General features: G+C 41.2%; 1 protein-coding gene across 3 annotated transcripts in view; it reads left to right on the forward strand.

Moving 5' to 3' along the window:
- Positions 1–20215, forward strand: part of tiam1 (TIAM Rac1 associated GEF 1) — a 238734-nt gene that overhangs the window by 116847 nt on the left and 101672 nt on the right. For 2 of the 3 annotated variants that reach the window (XM_033033228.1, XM_033033229.1), the window contains 3 exons: positions 2174–2341; positions 14646–14747; positions 17660–17738. In XM_033033228.1, the coding sequence (XP_032889119.1) occupies positions 2174–2341; positions 14646–14747; positions 17660–17738 (349 nt within the window). Of the gene's footprint in view, positions 1–2173; positions 2342–12387; positions 12443–14645; positions 14748–17659; positions 17739–20215 lie in introns of those variants that run through there. The other variant, XM_033033230.1, reaches the window with a different exon arrangement.

Here is a 20215-nt window from a genome sequence, read left to right on the forward strand (position 1 = left end):
ATTTCTCACTGCTTCTTTACCATTTGAATAAAATTAATTTACACAATAATTGTCACATACTTGACTGATTTATGGTCCCGATAATGTGAGAAAATCAAATAATTAAGATGAGAAAAAGTAACTATTGAAGCATGCTGAGATTTGTTTAAATCATACTTTTGCCAGTTTGTAACTTGCAGCCAGTTATTGCTTGGTTATTGCTTAGTAAATTGCATTTTATATATTCCCGTCAACTTACGTTTCTGAAATGAGTTTTTTTTAATAAAGTCGACAAAGTGGAAAAAAGTAGAAGTTAGAGTCATAGTCAGAGAATCATACAGCACAAAAACATGTCCTTCAGCCCAACTTTCCCATACCTACCAAGATGCCTCATCCATACTAGTCCCACCTGCTCATGTTTGGGCCATATTAAACCTTTTCTATCTATGTACCTGTCCAAATTTCTCTTAATTGTTATCGTACCTGCCTCAGCTACCTCCTCTGGCAGCTTGTTCCATATGCCACAACCTTCTATGTGAAAAGGCAACCTCACAGGTTCCACTCTCACCTTAATCCTATGTACTCTGGTGCATTATTTTGCTGTTTTGGGTAAAAGACTACCCAAATTCACCCTATCTATTCCCCTCATGACATTATACACACTGTAAGATCACCCCTCAGCCTCCTCTGCTCAAAGGAATAAAGTCCTAGCTTGCCCAGCCTCCACCTGCAGACCTTCAAGTCCTGCCAACATCCTCAAATCCACTCTGCACTCTTTCCAGCTTAACAACATCCTTCCTATTTCAGTGTGACTGAAATTGTGACATAACACTCTAAATGTGGCCTCACAAATGTCTGATACAACTGTAACATAATATTCCAACTTCCATAATTAATACCCTGACAGGTGAAGGCCAATGTACTGAGAGCATAGAAACATAGACAAACAGGTGCAGGAGTAGGCCAATCGGCCCTTCAATCATGGCTGATCATCAAAAATCTGTACCCCGTTCCTGCTTTTCCCCCATATCCCTTGATTCCTTTAGCCCTAAGAGCTAAATCTAACTCCCTCTTGACCACCCTATCTACCTGTGACACCACTTTTAAAGAACTATGTACATGCACTCCTAGATCTCTCCGCTCTACAATACTCTCCATGGCCCTGCCATTTACTGTGAAGTTCCTGCCCTGGTTTGACTTTCCAAAATGCAACACCTCACACTTATCTGCATTAAACTCCATTGGCCATTCCTCAGCCAGCTTGCCCAAATGATCAAGATCCTAAATTGGTTTACCTTCAATTTTGGTCACCCTGCAAAAGGGTGATCTTACAGTGTGTGTAAGGTCATGAGGGGAATAGATAAGGTGAATGCGCAGAGTATTTTACCCAAAACAGGAGAATAATGCACCAGGGTACATAGGTTTAAGGTGAGTGGGGAAAGATTTAATAGGAACCTGAGAGGCAGCATTTTCACATAGTAGGTGGTGGCATATGGAACAAGCTGCCAGAGGAGGTAGTTGAGGCAGGTATGATAACATTTAAGAGACATTTGGATCCCAGGAATGAGCAGGTTAACATATGATGAGCTTTTGACGGCACTGCGCCTATATGCGCTGGAGTTTAGAAGAATGAAGGGGGACCTCATTGAAACGTGCAGAATAATGAAAAGCTTGGATAGATGTGGACAGGATGTTTCCATTAATGGGAGAGTCTAGGACTAGAGGTCATAGCCTCAGAATTAAAGGACATACTTTTAGGAAGGAGATGAGGAGGAATTTCTTTAGTCAGAGTGTGGTGAATCTGTGGAATTCTTTGCTCCAGAAGGCTGTGGAGGCAAAGTTAGTGGATATATTTAAGGCAGTGGTATATAGATTCTTGATTAGTACGGATGTCAGAGATGATGGGGAGAAGGGGGTTAGGAGGGAGAGATAGATCAGCCATGATTGAATGGTGGAGTAGACTTGATGGGTCGAAAGGCCTAATTGTACTCCTATCGCTCATGATCTTATGACCTTCTGTGTGTAACTTTTTTTTTAAATTTGCTCTGATGATAGCATTTGCTTTCAAATAATAGTGTAATGGTTGTATGGGTGAATTGGTCTTCTTCAATTCTTGTGGTAGAAAACTTTTATATTGACCCGATTGTTGCAAGCAAAAATTTTGAATAGAGGTTATTATTGCCCTTTTCTCCAGAGAGAGAAGAACCTGACCACAAGCATTCGGCAACAAACAACTGGGAGTGACAACTGGGTTATGGATTGCCTCGCACCTTCATGGGTCTGTTTACCAGATGATCAACCCATATTGGCCGTAATACATCCAGGAAACACGGCACAGGATATTCTTGAGGAAGCCTGTAAGGTATGTCGACTGTTAATTTACCTTATCTTTTCAACAAATTGATTATAATAGAACATACTTTGAAACTAGTGGTTGCTTAAAATGGGAGTCTCACAGAATTTTTAAGTATTGATTACAGGATGAAAATGTTTTATTGCAATTGATGGCACGTTATCAAACCTGGATAGTTAAAATGTAGTCACAAGAAACTGCAGATCATTTGTATCCACCTATCACTTGCCAGGGGTAGACATAAAAAGCTGGAGTAACTCAGCGTGTCAGGCAGCATCATTGGAGAAAAGGAATAGGTGACGTTTCGGGTCGAGGCCCTTCTTCAGACATTTGCCAGGCTTCGCCAGACAATTTACAAGTTGTCTTCCAGCTTTCTCACCCATATGACAATCAGTCTGAAGAAGGGTCCTGACCCGAAAAGTCGCCTATCCATGATCCCCAGATATGCTGTCTGACCCACTGAGTTACTCCAGCACTTTGTGTAATTTTGTCAATGTTTTGTCAACAACTTTTTATTCAGTTTTTAAATTTTACTTTGCCATTTCCATTACTTAAAATATAAATTATTTTAAATTTCCATTATTTTCTTTGTAAGCACCAAATGTGATTACTTTTTGCTGGGTTCCGCGGAGAACCTTCAGTGAGGTGCTTTATAAGGCTAGCTCCAACTCTGAGTCCAGCAATAGGCTGTAAACACCTTGAGTTGAGAGGCCATTTGCATTTGGTCCCTCGACTTCACATAATTTGAATGGGGTTACTCACTTTGATTGAAAAGGTGAGTGGAGGCCATTAGTTTGTTTTGTTTAACTTAATGTTAATTCTTTAAATTAATTTATCTCTGTTAAATTTATGTTTTGGGTAAATTAATTATTTAAAAAATCTTTTAAATAATTAATTATTTAAAAAATCTTTTAAATAACTATTTAAAAGATAACTTTTTGAACAGTTTTTAAATGCATCATGTCATCAGAATAAAGACCAGGTCTGCTATGTGATGTCTAGTTGCTGCTTATGAATCACCTGCCTCACATGATGGCTTGATTCCGGACACAACACACCCTCCTTGGAGATTGTTGCTGATGGCCCAGTCCCACTGTACGAGTTCATTCAAGTGCTCTCCCGAGTTAAAAAAAAAATCAGACTCGTGGTAAGCACGGAGAATGAACGTAGCAGGTACGTCGGTGCTCGGGGACGTCTCTTAGCGGCTCGTAACGCTAATGGCAGGTACTCGGGAAACGCGGTAATCTCGGGAAGACTCGTGAAGATTTTTCAACATGTTGAAAAATGTCCACGAGAGCCCGAGTACCGACGAGCGGCCATTACCGTAAATCTCCGAGTTCGAATCAGGGCAAACTCGGGAGAACTCTTTGAATGAACTCGTACAGTGGAACAGGGCTTTGACTGATCAATCCTGCAGAAGATTTCCTTGCATATTATGTATTTTTGCCCCAAACACTCACAGATTACAAAAATCTCACCCGTGACAATTTTATTAATGTGAACCATGTATTTTCAATAATACTATATGTGCGAGTAGGTCCACATGTCTACGATTTACTCCATTTAATTAATCCTTGTTGTCATTTTTCACGGCAAAGTTCTATTGACAGGGAAAAACTCTGAACTTAGCAACACCTTAAAATGTTATGTAATCCTTTTTTTCTGTTGACTTCTGGAGTTCTCTGGACAATTGTACCACAGGAAGTCTGTGAGAAAGCAGATATGTAAATTGTACCCTCTGGGTTAGCCTTATTTGTGTCTCTATATAAATGATTCTATTCACAGATTCTTCAGCTCAAAGGCTGCTTTAAAGTTTTCCTGAAAATATCAGTGGTTCCTTATTGCAATCTGATTTAGGAAATTTGGTCAATGTTATTTGAAAGGCCACTCCTGGCTTAATAATACACCTATCTGAGCACCTTAACATTGGTTTATAGTGAGTTAATTGCATTAAATGCAGCCTTCATTACATTTCCCTGATGGCATGATACAATCAATTCAAGGATATGATTTTGATAGTACAGGTGCACAACCTTTTATCCGAAAGCCTTGGGACCAGACACTTTTCGTAATTCAGAATTTGTCGGTCTTCGGAATGGAATTTTTTTAGCGTAGATTTTAATGGCTGGCTCAGTGGTAGAGTGCTCGGCTCATATCCGCAAGGTCGCGAGTTTGCGCCTTGATCCCGGCAGTAAACTCGGTCGCGAGTTTGAGTCTTCAATGTCGGTTTTTCTTGCAGAATAAATGTCTGTATGAAATGCAGTGTAGGAGAGGTGTACTGACTGTGTGGGCAGAATTTGGAAGTGATTGCCCACCAGTCTAAAAAGCCGCTGTGTCTCCCTGTCCCTGGGATAGCAGGGGGCGATCAAACAGCACAATACCCCCCTCCCCCTCCAACTCCAGAGGAATCCGCTCCCCGATGGGTCGCTACGGCGACAAGTGGCAGTTCGCCCACAGCCCGAGCTGCGCCCCCTCATCCGCCACCCCAAGAACAAGACGTACCTTGCACACCATCAGCTTCTGCCCCTACGTGTTCCTCTGGAGTTGGGGCGGGGCTGGGCTGGAGTTGCTGCTGGCTGTGGGTCTCTGGGATCTCCGTGCTTGCAGTGGGCCTGGGGGTCGGTGTCCCGTTGGTCCTGACGTCTCCGGCCACCCCCCTGGACAGGAGCTGAGACTGGGAACTGTACAGCCCTTGCCCCCTCCCTCTGCAACTGCAAACAACCCCACTCTCCTGCAAGGGCGGTACATTTCCCGGAGGATGGCAGGTGGCCGGAGACGTCAGGACCAACAGGAACCCGCTCCCCAATGGACCCCTACGACGCCCCGAGCTGCGCCCCGTCATCCGCAACCCAGGTCCCTCTGTAGTTGCAGCGGGGCTGGGCTGCTGTTGGCTGTGGGTCTCTGGGTTCTCCGTGCTTGCAGGGGGCCTGGGGGTCGGTGTCCCGTTGGTCCTGACGTCTCCGGTGACCGGCACTGTCCTGCTGCAATCGCCGACTTGAAGACAGTGCAAAGCCCCCGCGCCGGTGCAATGGGCGGGGAGCTGGAGAGGGGAGGGAAGGGGTCACACACATGGCCGGGAAGCAGAGGGGTGTAGGTGGGGTGAAACTGAAGCGAGCGACAATCTGCTGCTGCCTGCCCGCTGAGTTAAAAAGTTCCCACGCAAGATTCACGAAACACTGTGTATCGTGAGTCTACCGTGGGAACTTTTTAACTCAGCGGGCAGGCAGCAGCATATTGTCAATTATTAACCCTCCCGCGCAATATACCCTCACCTTCTCTTTTATGAATGGGGATTTAGTTCCCCTTTCTTCGAGGACCGACCGGAGGTTCCGCTGTCACCTCTGCGGGCCGCCCTCGGTGAACGTTTTCAAGGACCTTTCTTCAAGGACCGAAAAAATGGCCGCTATTCGGAGGTTTTCGTTATTTGGATCTTCGGATAAAAGGTTGTGCACCTGTACTGAAAGAACATTAGGTATCCATACCAGGTGTGTAGCTGATAGAAACTGGAGTTTGTGGCATTCCTTTGCTGTTTCTATGTATATTTTTTTCAGTTGCTGTGGTTCTGGAGCTTGGATGGGATAGTTATTGACAAGTTGTTGCAGAACCTTCTTAAGAACATATTTGTTGCTGTCATCGTGGTTGGTGTTGGATGGGTTGGATATTAAATCTATGTTTGAAATGTCGATCAAGCAAACTTCTTTTCTGAAACTAAAGTAATGAAAAGTAAAGGGGCTGTCCCACTTGGGCGACCTAATTGGCGAGTTTAGAAGAGTTTAAAAAAAAAGACATGTTGAAGAACTCCTTCGACTATGTAGAAGACCTCATTCGACCTCCTTCGACTATGTTGAAGACTAGCTTTAACTAGCTACGACTAACTTTGGGAAAATTGGACATCGAATAGTGGAGAGTGAAGACGACCTCCTTCGATCTCCTTCGACGTCCCTTCGACTATGATGAAGACTATCTACGACTACCTTCGACTACCCTCGACTACCTTCAACTACCTACGACTAACATGCCGACCTACTACGACTAAACCTACGAGTAAAAAAAGTATAGATTTTTTCCATGGCGACCTTTTTTTACTCGCGGGCATTTTTAACATATTTAAAAAAACGCCGTGACCTAGCTGAGGCCTCGGGTACACGGAGACCACGCTCAAGCAGGAAGGAGAGTTACGAAGACCTCCTACGACCTCGTGTCGACCATGCTGCGAGTATAAGTCAAGGGCAAACTTGCCAGACCTCGCGGATAAGGTCGCCCAAGTGGGACAGGCCCTTAAAGATTTTTATATATTAGGGTATAATTATTAATTATGTATTAGTATAAAAAACAGATAAAATGGTCACTTTTTTTAACTTCATGTCAATTTTTACACATAAGAATTAATTAACAGGAAATAGCTGATGAAGACTGGTTTTAGAAACTACATTTTTGAAAAGCAACAATTTAATATTCTATTAATGATATTGCTATGTGCATCCAAATTGTGATGCCATTTAGTGACACTTATTGTTTACTAACCATTACACGGTATTTTTTTAAGAATCATGCTTATTAGATAAATACAAAATTGTTTTGGAATATCTTTAGAATTTTAGTTTTAGAGGCACAGTGTGGAAACAGACTGTTTGGTCCACCGAGTCCATGCGCACCAGCAATCACACGTTCACACCAGTTCTATCCTACACACTAGGCACAATTTACAGAAGCCAATTAACCTACAAACCTGCACGTTTTTGGCGTGTGTGATGAAGCCGGAGCACCCGGAGAAAACCCACGTGGTCACAAGAAGAATGTACAAACTCTGTACAAACAGCACCAGTAGTCAGGATGAACCCGGGTGTATGGCACAACTCTACCACTATGCCGTTCCAACAAATCTCTTAACTCTTAGGACTTAACAAAATTTAATTTACTATTACTAAAGTTGGTTCATTAGAGAGTCAGAGTGGACAGCTATCTGCAGAGCCAAAAGAGATGGGGGAGATATTGAACAATTTCTTTTCTTCGGTATTCACCTAAGAGAAGGATATTGAATTATGTGAGGTAAGGGAAACAAGTAGAGTAGCTATGGAAACCATGAGGATCAAAGAAGAGGAAGTACTGACACTTTTGAGAAATATAAAAGTGGATAAGTCTCCAGGTCCGGACAGGATATTCCCTAGGACATTGAGGGAAGTTAGTGTAGAAATAGCAGGGGCTATGACAGAATTATTTCAAATGTCATTAGAAACGGCAATAGTGCCGGAGGATTGGCGTACTGCGCATGTTGTTCCATTGTTTAAAAAGGGGTCTAAGAGTAAACCTAGCAATTATAGACCTGTTAGTTTGACGTCAGTGGTGGGCAAATTAATGGAAAGGATACTTAGAGATAATATATATAAGCATCTGGATAAACAGGGTCTGATTAGGAACAGTCAACATGGATTTGTGCCTGGAAGGTCATGTTTGACTAATCTTCTTGAATTTTTTGAAGAGGTTACTCGGGAAATTGATGAGGGTAAAGCAGTGGATGTTGTATATATGGACTTCAGTAAGGCCTTTGACAAGGTTCCTCATGGAAGGTTGGTTAAGAAGGTTCAATGGTTGGGTATTAATGGTGGAGTAGCAAGATGGATTCAACAGTGGCCGAATGGGAGATGCCAGAGAGTAATGGTGGATGGTTGTTTGTCAGATTGGAGGCAGGTGACTAGTGGGGTGCCACAGGGATCTGTGTTGGGTCCACTGTTGTTTGTCATGTACATCAGTGATCTGGATGATGGTGTGGTAAATTGGATTAGTAAGTATGCAGATGATACTAAGATAGGTGGGGTTGTGGATAATGAAGTAGATTTTCAAAGTCTACAGAGAGATTTATGCCAGTTGGAAGAGTGGGCTGAAAGATGGCAGATGGAGTTTAATGCTGATAAGTGTGAGGTGCTACATCTTGGCAAAACAAATCAAAATAGGACGTACATGGTAAATGGTAGGGAATTGAAGAATGCAGGTGAACAGAGGGATCTGGGAATAACTGTGCACAGTTCCCTGAAAGTGGAATCTCATGTAGATACGGTGGTAAAGAAAGCTTTTGGTGTGCTGGCCTTTATAAATCAGAGCATTGAGTATAGAAGTTGGGATGTAATGTTAAAATTGTACAAGGCATTGGTGAGGCCAATTTTGGAGTATGGTGTACAATTTTGGTCGCCTAATTATAGGAAGGATGTCAACAAAATAGAGAGAGTACAGAGGAGATTTACTAGAATGTTGCCTGGGTTTCAGCAACTAAGTTACAGAGAAAGGTTGAACAAGTTAGGGCTTTATTCTTTGGAGCGCAGAAGGTTAAGGGGGGACTTGATAGAGGTCTTTAAAACGATGAGAGGGATAGACAGAGTTGACGTGGATAAGCTTTTCCCACTGAGAGTAGGGAAGATTCAAACAAGGGGACATGACTTGAGAATTAAGGGACAGAAGTTTAGGGGTAACATGAGGGGGAACTTCTTTACTCAGAGAGTGGTGGCTGTGTGGAATGAGCTTCCAGTGAAGGTGGTGGAGGCAGGTTCGTTTTTATCATTTAAAAATAAATTGGATAGTTATATGGACGGGAAAGGAATGGAGGGTTATGGTCTGAACGCAGGTGTATAGGACTAGGGGAGAATACGTGTTCGGCACGGACTAGAAGGGTCGAGATGGCCTGTTTCCGTGCTGTAATTGTTATATGGTTATATGGTTATTTTGTTGATGCCTTTTGGTGTACGAGCAAGGGTCACAAAATAATAGAATCATTTTATTCATAGTTTATTTTATTTATCTGAAATTGTTAAGCAAAAGGCACAGCGGGAAGTTTAGCACTTCTGGCTTTCCACACGGGTGCTGTTGAGTTACAAGTGAGATTTGATTAAGCTGAGATCCTTTGAGAGAAGGAGAAACAGAGTTCATAGGAAAAGGAATCACAGTATAGAGATAGGCAGAGACATTTTGAGAAATGTTGATAGATAATATATGTATACTCAAAATACATATAGGAAGATATAGAGAGATTGAGAGCGAAGAACTGTAACTGAGAAGAGAAGATTTAGATTGGTTATGCACCGACATAAATGAATTTATTTCATGACTGAAGCTTGCCTTCGGGAGATCAGGTTGTTTAATGCGAACTGAGCGGAGGTGTTGGGTGAAGCGATCGCCGAGCTTGCACTTGGTCTCACCGAAGTAGAGCAGTTGGCACCTAGAACAGCGGATGCAATAGATGAGGTTGGAGGAGGTGCAGGTGAACCTCTGCTTCACCCGGAAAGACTGCTTGGGTCCTTGGATGGAGTCGAGGGGGGAGGTAAAGCGACAAGTGTAGCATTTCTTGCGGTTGCAAGGGAAAGTACCAGGGGAGGGGGTGGTTTGGGTGAGAAGGGACGAATTGACCAGGGAGTTACGGAGGGAGCGGTCTCTGCGGAAAGCTGAAAGGGGAGGAGATGGGAAGATGTGGCCAGAGGTGGGATCCCGTTGGAGGTGGCGAAAATGTCGGAGGATTATCTGTTGTATGTGACGGCTGGTAGGGTGGAAGATGAGGACAAAGGGGACTCTGTCCTTGTTATGAGTGGGGGGATGGGGAGTGAGAGCGGAGCTACGGGATATAGAGGAGACCCTGGTGAGAGCCTCATCTTTAGTCGAAGGTGGAAAATATTCATAACATGGAAATTATTTCTGCTATCAAAAGTGTATTCAAACATATTGTTCTTATCCTGAGTAATTTATCTGTTTGTCCCATTTCATTCTATGATTTTTTATAATTAGCGATGCCAAGATCATTTAAACAATGGTATTAATTTTATTCTTGAACATATTTAAATGTTGCTGGTAGACTTTTTGAAAGAGTTTTATAATCAGATTCTTGTGACCAAATCAATAGTGACTATGCAATGTTATTGCAGTACAACTCTGATAATCTGGTATGCTTGGGACTTCAGTGTTGCCGGATTAGTGGACTATCGGATGTACTTTTAGTAATACCACAACATTCTTTTAATTCCTTTTTAAGATGTTATACACTATGATAAATTGTTGAGTGAATCAGGTATGTTGAAAGGGAGCACACGAACTGGGGTTCATGAGTGGAAAATCAGTGCGAGAATCAGGGAGCTGGTAAGTGGTGGGAGAGTGCAGCAGCTGAGCCCCCCACTGAGTTGAGATGGAGCATGGCAACCTGGTGAGTCAGATGCTGGACCATTGGGATATTCGAACTGTTAGTCATGGACTTACGGTGTTCTGTATTCACCTGGCCGTGCACTTTTCACGAAAATAGAAACATGTTATTGTAAAAGCATCAATCCAAGGCGTAGCTCTGGGCACGCGCATGGGCCCCAGCCTCTTTGTAGGTTACGTCGAACAATCCTTGTTCGAGGCATACCGTGGCCCTATCCCGAACTCTACCTCTGCTACATCGACGACTGCATTGGTGTTACCTCCCGCACCCATGCAGAACTCACTGACTTTATCCATTTCACCACGAACTTCCATCCGGCACCCAAATCCATTTCCGACATCTCCCTACCATTTCTAGACCTCACTATCTCCATCGCAGGTGACAGACTTCTGACCGACATCTACTATAAACCCACTGACTCCCAGGGCTATCTAGACTACACTTCTTCCCACCCTGCCTCCTGTAAGGACTCTATCCCCTACTCCCAATTCCACCGTCCACGTCGCATTTGCACCCACGATGAGGTGTTCGAAACCAGGGTATCAGAGATGCCCTCATTCTTCAAGGAACGGGGATTCCCCTCTTCGACTATACATGAGGCTCTCACCAGGGTCTCTTCTATATCCCGTAACTCTACTCTCACTCCCCATCCCCCCACTCGTAACAAGGGCAGAGTACCCCTTGTTCTCACCTTCCACCCTACCAGCTGTCACATACAACAGATAATCCTCCGACATTTTCACTACCTCCAACGGGATCCCACCACTGGCCACATCTTCCCATCTCCTCTCCTGTCGGCTTTCCGCAGAGACCGCTCCCTCCGTAACTCCCTGGTCAATTCTTCCCTTCCAACCCAAACCACCCCCTCCCCTGGTACTTTCCCTTGCAACTGAAGGAAATGTTACACTTGTCGCTTTACCTCCCCCCTTGACTATCCAAGGACCCAAGCAGTCTTTCCAGGTGCGGCAGAGGTTCACCTGCACCTCCTCCAACCTCATCTATTGCAACCGCTGCTCTGGGTGTCAGCTACTCTACATCGGTGAGACCAAGCATAGGCTTAGCGATCGCTTTGCCCAACACCTCCGCTCAGTTCGCAATAACCAACCTGATCTCCCCGTGGCTCAGCACTTCAACTCCCCCTCCCATTCCGAATCAAACCTTTCTATCCTGGGCCTCCTCAATGGCCAGAGTGAGTCCCACCGTAAATTGGAGGAGCAGCACCTCATATTTCGCTTGGGTAGTTTACACCCCAGCAGTATGTACATTGACTTCTCCAATTTCAGGTAGTCCTTGCTTTCTCCCTCTTTCCCCTCCCCTTCCCAGCTCTCCCACAGCCCACTGTCTCCGCCTCTTCCTTTCTTCTTCCTGCGCCCCCCACCCCCACATCAGCCTGAAGAAGGGTCTCGACCCGAAACGTCACCCATTCCTTTGCTCCATAGATGCTGCCTCACCCGCTGAGTTTCTCCAGCATTTTTGTCCACCTTCGATTGTTCCAGCAACTGCAGTTCCTTCTTCAACACTACATATAATGCACTTGTTTTCCACAATCAATTCTTGTAATGGCTGTATTACCATGAGATGGTTTGTTCGTTAGAATTTGAATAATATAACAATATGTATCAATCAGTGAGATTTTTTATATTATTAATTTTTCTATGTGACCAAACATGATCCCCTGCCTGAAAAACATTTTGCATTAAGTTTATGTATGCCTTGATGTGGTCTAAATCAAGCTCCCATTTGTGTTTGCAAGTTTCTCTTTATTGATCATATTCATGAAATATACAAATATAAATGTTGGTTATAAATTATTCTGATGCATTCTTCTGTATAATAACAGCTTGTTACGTGTTTTTTTTTCTCCTGTCTCTTGCATCAGCTCATACACATTTCCCTTTTTGTTTGATCTGCATCTTCTCACTTCAAATCATAATGTGAGTTAAGAACCTGAAGTGTTCTAGCACAGTCGTATGATAAAGGTATCAAGTAATCAAACATTTCATTACAGGCTTTTAAGAGACAAGCAATCTTATTTATTTTTTATTTGTTGGAATAATTTAAAAAAATCACTAGGCTTTGGCCAGATTTTTTCCCATTTTTAAAATATTTTGATGGATAAAAGTACCTGCCTCAGAACAAAATAATTTTAGTTATTCATTTTCCTATGTATTTGAAGACTTGTTTTAAAAGCCTGCACTGGAATTTAGAATGCTGCATAGTTAGTTCTGATAGATGCTTTAAAATATTTTTTTGGGCAAATGTTTTTCATTTATGCATTGCAGTTCATTGTTTAAAACTTTAACCATTAATGGCATTCCTTCATAACCCCTTTGAAATTAGATCTGTTATTTCAATATAAAAGCCTACATCGTAATACCTAATTAATTTGCACAGCATATTAAACTGTGTCTCAATTATTTTTCTAACATTGTGCTGCTTGCTTTTTTGATCAACAGTAGCCTATAAATTAACAAATGTACACATGCCACCCAAGGAAGGGAGAAAATCTGTTTCAATGTAAAAATAAATTAAAATGCAATGAAACCTTCTGAATAGTCTGGTTATTTTGTTTTGAAGGACAAAGATTCTTAAAAGCAGCTGTTCAACTAATTCTAAAATTTCAAGAAATTGTTAGGGAAATTCCATCAAAGAAATCCAAAATAACTATTTACCAAATGAGTACTGTGCTGTTGGCAAATCGGTGCAGATATTGGGATTATTAGATGATATCCATCTCACTACCATTTTGGATTGCTTTCTGTGTTCTGCAAGATGAGCAATGGGACAGACAAAAGGTTATTGATGAGCAGCCTTCTGATCAAAGCTGTGGATACATTTCATTATAAAGGACAAATTATTGTAGGTAACAATTTAATCTCCATCCATCAGACAAACATCTGCATACTTTCATAAGGCTTTTGATGAAATGTTTAAGAAAGTCTGAAAAGAGATACTTGAAGTTTTCCATATTAAATGTTCCTAATTATAGCAGGATTTTGTTTTGCTTTGTACAGTTGTCTGTTTTGAGGCTGCATCATACTTTGTTCTATTTGGAAATTAAAGTAGGAGGTTGGGTGGCAAGAATATATAGCAGACCTTGTGTTACAGCAGGCCTTGAACAAAGCCAAAATCTTGGATTTTGTAAAGTGAGAACGCAAATTCATTTCTAAAGTTGTGTGTAGATTTGTATATATTTCAAATAAAGAATCATAGACCACCAACTAAAAGCCTCTATCTATGTTTCAGTTTTGTTTTATCTTCATCTTCAGGTGATAAAATTGGTATAAACAATCCCTAATATCTGAAACATAGTTGAACTGGTTGATGATAATGGTAACTACATTTTATTTGCTGGTCATCGAAATTAGTCCTTATTCATTTGTTTATACCAATAACTAGTTTGCAGCCTTCAATGAGTTTGTATGATGAGCTTGTATTGCTGTTATTAATGTCTGGAACTTCATTAATTTAGCATGTGGTCTTGATAATGTACCATCATGTGATCAGGACAAAATTATATTAAAAATCCTAACTACATGATAGGAAAGAATTTATAACACGGCATTATACTGTTAACTCCTTTGAAGATAAATCTTCAAAAAGTATGCAAATAACTATTTTCAAAAAATAAATCGGATCAATTATCTTATTGTTAGTTCATCAATATTAGAGGAAATATTTTAATCTTCCATATGCCAGATAATTTTAGCTTAGATAATTCCCACAAGGAATTAATCCTCCAAAGCTGTCATAGGCATGAAGAATGAGTGTGGAATCTTAATTAATTTCTTGTTCATTTAATACATCCAAATCTGCATTCAAATCTTTGGTGCTTCTTGATGCACGGACAAAAAAGTGAAAGAGATGCACGGTTATGATTGAAAAGAGATAGATTGGGTATGGTCTACTAAACCACAGTTCTCACGTTACCACACATACTTAACACATTCCACAGAGTAGAAGAATCTGAAAGTTGACGCACTCCCTATATCATAAATTCAAAATAATATTGAATTACAGATTTTCCCCAGGTATGTTCATTATGTTTCAAATGCATTGTCACTCACTGTATTTGTATTAACCACAACAAGGTAGTAATCACTTTCTCTTTTATCTGTTTCTACTCATGCATTGTAGGCACATCATTTGGAGCCAGGTGGTCACTACGTTCGTTTGAAGTTCACAATGAATAATCACATTCAATATTATATACCTAAACAAGAGGATATTCATGAATTGGTAAGCAACCTATATGTATATATGGAGAGTGCAATTGTCGTATCTCATTATTTATTCCTACCATATTTACTTTTTCCCTACTGTTATCAGACCACTGAATGGTCCTCTCACAAAGTAAGGATGCAGTCCTGATTTCCCAACCAACCTCATTGCGATACTTATACTTTTCTTTATATCTATCATTTTCTCTGTAATGCTGTAATACTCTATTTGCACTCAGGTATCCATTTTGCACTACCTGTTTTACTTGTGTATAGCTTGATTGTACTTTTGCATATTACAATTTGATGAGATAGTAAGCTAACAATGTTTTTCACTTATCTCAGTACACATGACAATAAAATACTATACCAATATTCCATTGAGAACACTATATAAATTTTGTATTGTATAGTTATATTATAGTTATATTAACAGATGTTGTTTTTTATGTAATTTTTAAACTTATAAATATTATGAAAACAAGAAAATGATCTTATTTCATTATTTATTCCTATTTCAATATTTAGCTTCTTAATTCATTTGTGCATAGATCACAAGTGAATTTCAACAGAGAAAGCAATTTTGGTCAGGTTTACCTTGCCATCATTTGAGAAATCCCATTGTCCGGAGCCCTTGCCTCCAGCTAATTCACAGGAATTGTAAGATGCGGGTTCTGGCATCCTTACCTAGCAGTTACATGCACTCCAATGTTAAACTGGTATGCCTTTTGTACTGTTTTAAGTTCCATTGGGAGTGCATTTTCTGGTGTATTTTGACCATTTTATGAAAAGGCTACGGTGCTTTGGATGTAAGAACAGGTTAATTGATTGCAACAAAACGTACTGAGAATTTCAAAGTAATGAAATTTGAAAAATGTGCTTCATAGTAACTACAATGACAACAATTTATAGACATCTTTGTCCTACCTATGAATCTTAAAACAAATCTTGACAACAAGTCACTTACTAAGATGGCGGGCTGTTGAAAGTGATGGTGTTTAGTGGAATATAGACATGAAACCAGGATTTCAAGCATTTGAAGCAGAAGACATGGCCTGCCAACGATGAAGTTATTAAAATTGGGGATGTTTAGAAGGCCAAAGTGGGGACCACAGATATCTCCTACATCTGTTTTCATTCATAGACTGTTGAAATAGGGTGGAATTCAGCTTTGCAAGGCTTTAGAAATGCGATTTTAAAATAGAGATGTTGCTTAACTGCGAAGAGTTCCGAACCTATAAAGTATAGAATGCATCTGTCCTCAGTTTTTATTCACTTTTTATGTATGGGCTACATTTTCTGAGATCACCATTAATAAATTATATTGGTATCCATTATAGATAATTCTCCAAGTAACAGTCAAGAAAAGTATGGTTAAAAATACATTTAGAAACCAATGTCTTGACATTACTACCTTTGGGAGATGGTAATGCAATGTTGTTGCACGCTATCCTGCTGCAAATGTGGCACATGAATAAGTGAGAACTGAACATATTCATATTATAAACTAGACCAAGTGCAGACCCGTTGTGTCTGTTCCCCCAACGTGCGGTTGTGGGGGAGGAGGCGGCATGCAGCGTCACACACACTAACTATCCCCCCCCCCCCCCCGCACACACGCTAATAACCCCCCTTGATATTATATTAATATTATTAATTTGCTCATTTTACCCCATAACCACCCTATCTACTGACGCATAGCCCCCAACTTGCAGTCACATCTAGAGAGAGGGGGGGGCGGGGGTAGAGAGTGAGGGCAGAGAGAGAAGGGGTGGAGAGAGAGAGAGGCAAAGACAGAGAGAGAGGCAAAGACAGAGAGAGAGGGGCAAGAGGGGAGGGGGTGGAGGGGAGGAGAAGAGGGAAGGTGGGTGAGGGGGGAAAGGTGGGGGAGGAGGGGTGAGAGGGAGGGGAGGGGAGGAGAGAGGGGGTGAGAGAGGGGGTGCTGAGAGGGGGGTGAGGGGAGGTGGGGAGCAGGGAGAGGGAGGGAGGGTGGAGGGAAGAGGGTAGGGGGTGTGGAGGGGAGGGGGGTTTAGGGGAGGGAGGGTGGGGGAGGGGATGGAGGGGGAGAGAAAGAGGGGAGAGAGAGAGAGAGAGAGAGAGGGGGGAGGGGAGGGGGGGTGAGGGGAGGGGGGAGAGGTGGGGAGCAGGGAGGGGGGAGGGTGGAGGGAAGGGGGTAGGGGGTGTGGAGGGGAGGGGGGGTTAGGGGAGGGAGGGTGGGGGAGGGGATGGAGGGGGAGAAAAAGAGGGGAGCGAGAGAGAGAGGGGGGGAGAGGAGGGGGTGAGGGGGGAGGAGAGGGAGGATGAGGGGGGGAGAGGGGGGAGGGAGAGAGAGGGGGGGAGAGAGGGGGGTGAGAGGTGGGGAGAGAGAGGAGGGGAGAGAGAGAGAGAGAGTGCCTTTTTACTTCAACCCAAACCCCCCAAACAACCATTTGCAGGCAGTGCCTTTTTACTTCAAACCAACCATATTTTCATTTTCAAACCACATTAAGGGCACTCACAGTTGAGTAGACATGTGTTCAGTGTTATTCAGAGCTCAGAGAGACGTGACCTGCATCTTGCAGAGACTGAGTGAGGTACACCACTTCCTGGTTTTATAGTCCCACCCCCTCCCTCCAGCAGGGGCAGCAGAGAGAATTGTGAATTTTTTAAATTCATTAATATGTCTCTGATTTTTCATCGATGGGAAAAATCCTCTGGTCCAGGAAGGCAGACGTGGGCTCTGAGCGAGGTGGCCAAAAATGACTGCCGTAGGTGGCGGCGTTCTCTCGGAAATCGCAGCACAGTGGGCCAAAAGCGGTCAAGATCAGACTTTTAGTAATATAGATAAACATTAATAAATTGATTATTAGTATTTCTCAGCAATATGGATTATATTTTTGCTATGACGTTTTGCCTATGTTTTCAATTAATAAAATTATATTATTTTCTCAGTTGTATCAAGAAATTGAAATTTGTCCAAAGATTATACATCATGTTCAATTTGACAAGTCTGATACTTCTGTCAGTTATGGTAAGGATATGTGCAAAATGTTATACAAATATTTATGCCATTTTTTTCAATTACTTATATTAGTTACTCATAACTTTGTTTTTGTTGCTTTTTTTAAACATCCATCTTAAAATAGCACACTTAATTGTTCAGTATTTGTATGTTGGAACAGTTTATGATCAACTTTAAAACTGGCATGTGAATTATATGTTTGATTTGATCGAGGGAGAATGTATAACTAAACATTTGGTTATATGCTTATTGTTTAACATTACTCTCTAAATTGTAATTGCGGTAAGCATGCCTTGTTTGATATGTTTCATTTTAATGACTAGTCTATTTCCTTTTTAACAAGCAACAATTGATTTTGAATTAATAAGAATGATTGTATTTATATTTTACTTAAATAACCAAGTTTTTCTTTCTCCAAATTTGTACATTAATAAGTGTCTAGATTCTAATGCAAATACAGGAAATCAGTGTGCTACACAATTTCGAGAATGAGTTCCTTGCTCAGAGGGATTCAGCACTAAACTGGGAATAACTCAACTCACTTTTTCTCCTTAACTAGAAAATTAGGCAAACCTGTGCAATTAAACTTTTAATCTAGGCTGGTGAAAGATTAGTGCAGCTAGTACCTATTTTTTTTAAATCCGATGAAACTAGAATTGTGCCAAAGAACCTGGTGAGAGCAAATATTTCACACTATTCAATTAAAGCGAGAAAGCATAATCCTTGAAATACAGGCCAATTAGATTCAACTCAATTATAGATAATCTTCTGCAGTTCAGTATCTCACCACTCATCGGTTTTACATAGAATGCACACAGCAGTATAATGTTCCTTTTACTATGTATAGTTCTAACCAAACAGAAATATTGTCATTGATCCCTCTGCACTATTCAGACCGTTACAAACCACAAACGTTGAAGGAAATAATTAAATCCTAATGATTATCTATCAAACTTTATCACACTTTATCTTGCTCCAAATTTTGTACCCTTTATCTGTTCACTGTGGACAGCTTGATTGTAATCATGTATCGTCTTTTCATTGACTGGATAGCACATGTGACAGTAATAAACTAAACCAAACTAAACTAGACTCCAAACATAGTGTTCAAGAATGAACTGCAGATGCTGGAAAATCGAAGGTATTGCTGGAGAAACTCAGCAGGTGCATCAGCATCTATGGAGCGAAACATAGTGTGTTTAATCTATATGGGAACAGTTCAGAAAATCTTAAATTCCTCTTTGCCTCTCAATCCACAAGCCAGAATACTGACTGAAATCAATGTAGTCTCAACTGCTCTACTATGTCTTACCTGGCAAAGAATCAGTGTTGTGACTCCCAAATCAGCAAGTCAAGGCCCCGCTTTAAATTTCAATGGGGAATCCTGTGACTCAGTGTAGTGACAGACTCAGCTGGAGTACACATAGATAGTGTATATGTGGTTGTCTACTCTAGTTTAAGTGCTTGCCCAACCAACACCATTCATACCAGTGGTTAGTATTGTGAATGCCTAATTCTCAAAAGGATATTAAAACTGCACAAGGCACATGGTGCAGATTCACCAATTTGATGTTGGAAATAGAAAATTATGGATTAATGTAAAATTGGAGCCACTACCATTGAAATGGAGAAAGCTGGGTACAAGTATTCAAATATTAATATTTCCAAAAGTGAATAGTGAAAGAGTGCTTCCTCAAAAAAGCCAGTGACAAGGTCTTATCAATGTGTACTTGGTCTTTGAGAGAATAAATTGATAGGCTTTCATTTTTATTAAGTTCTAGAACCAGGAAATATTTTAGCACAGAGAGTAATTGCAGCAGAGCCATTAAATATTCTAAGCGAAAACTGGGAAACTGAATCAGAGGAAGATATAGGAGGTGGTAGCAGTGAATAAAGATGGGATGTTCATGAGAATTTAAATTTAAAATTTGGAAAGGCTCGCATATATGTCCTGATGTATGGTCATGTCCCAAAGCATCAAACATCTCTCTTTCTCTGCAGATGCTGTCTGTCCCAATTAGTTCCCCCAACAGTTTTTTGTTCTGGATTACAGCATTTGCAGTCTCATGTGTCTACCTTAAATTTTATGGGGTTATTGAGAGCAATCACATCTACAACTTTATATTAAACAGTTACTAGATGTCTAGTAGAAGAGGGCCGATGTTCCTGGTTGCCTCACAAGCACATACCATGGAAAAAGGGATGTATTTTGGATTGTTGTTGACAGGAATCAGTACTTGCTATTAAACAAAATGAGCTGGGTCGGTGATATAAACATTTGCTCCTTTGATTTAAATAGGGGAGATGTTATTATTTTGCTGTGAAATAATTTATTTTGGGCACAAGAAAATTGTTTGAGCTTTGGGAAAGCAAACCATGAAATCATATTGGTTAATTAAAGAGAAAGAAAGTCGTGGATTTTCAACTGAAATGCAGAGAGGTGCACTGGTATGAACAGTCTGCTCCTCTAATGTATTTTCTAAGAT

The sequence above is a fragment of the Amblyraja radiata genome, chromosome 14 (assembly GCF_010909765.2).
Source record: "Amblyraja radiata isolate CabotCenter1 chromosome 14, sAmbRad1.1.pri, whole genome shotgun sequence".
Classification (NCBI taxonomy): Eukaryota; Metazoa; Chordata; class Chondrichthyes; order Rajiformes; family Rajidae; genus Amblyraja; species Amblyraja radiata.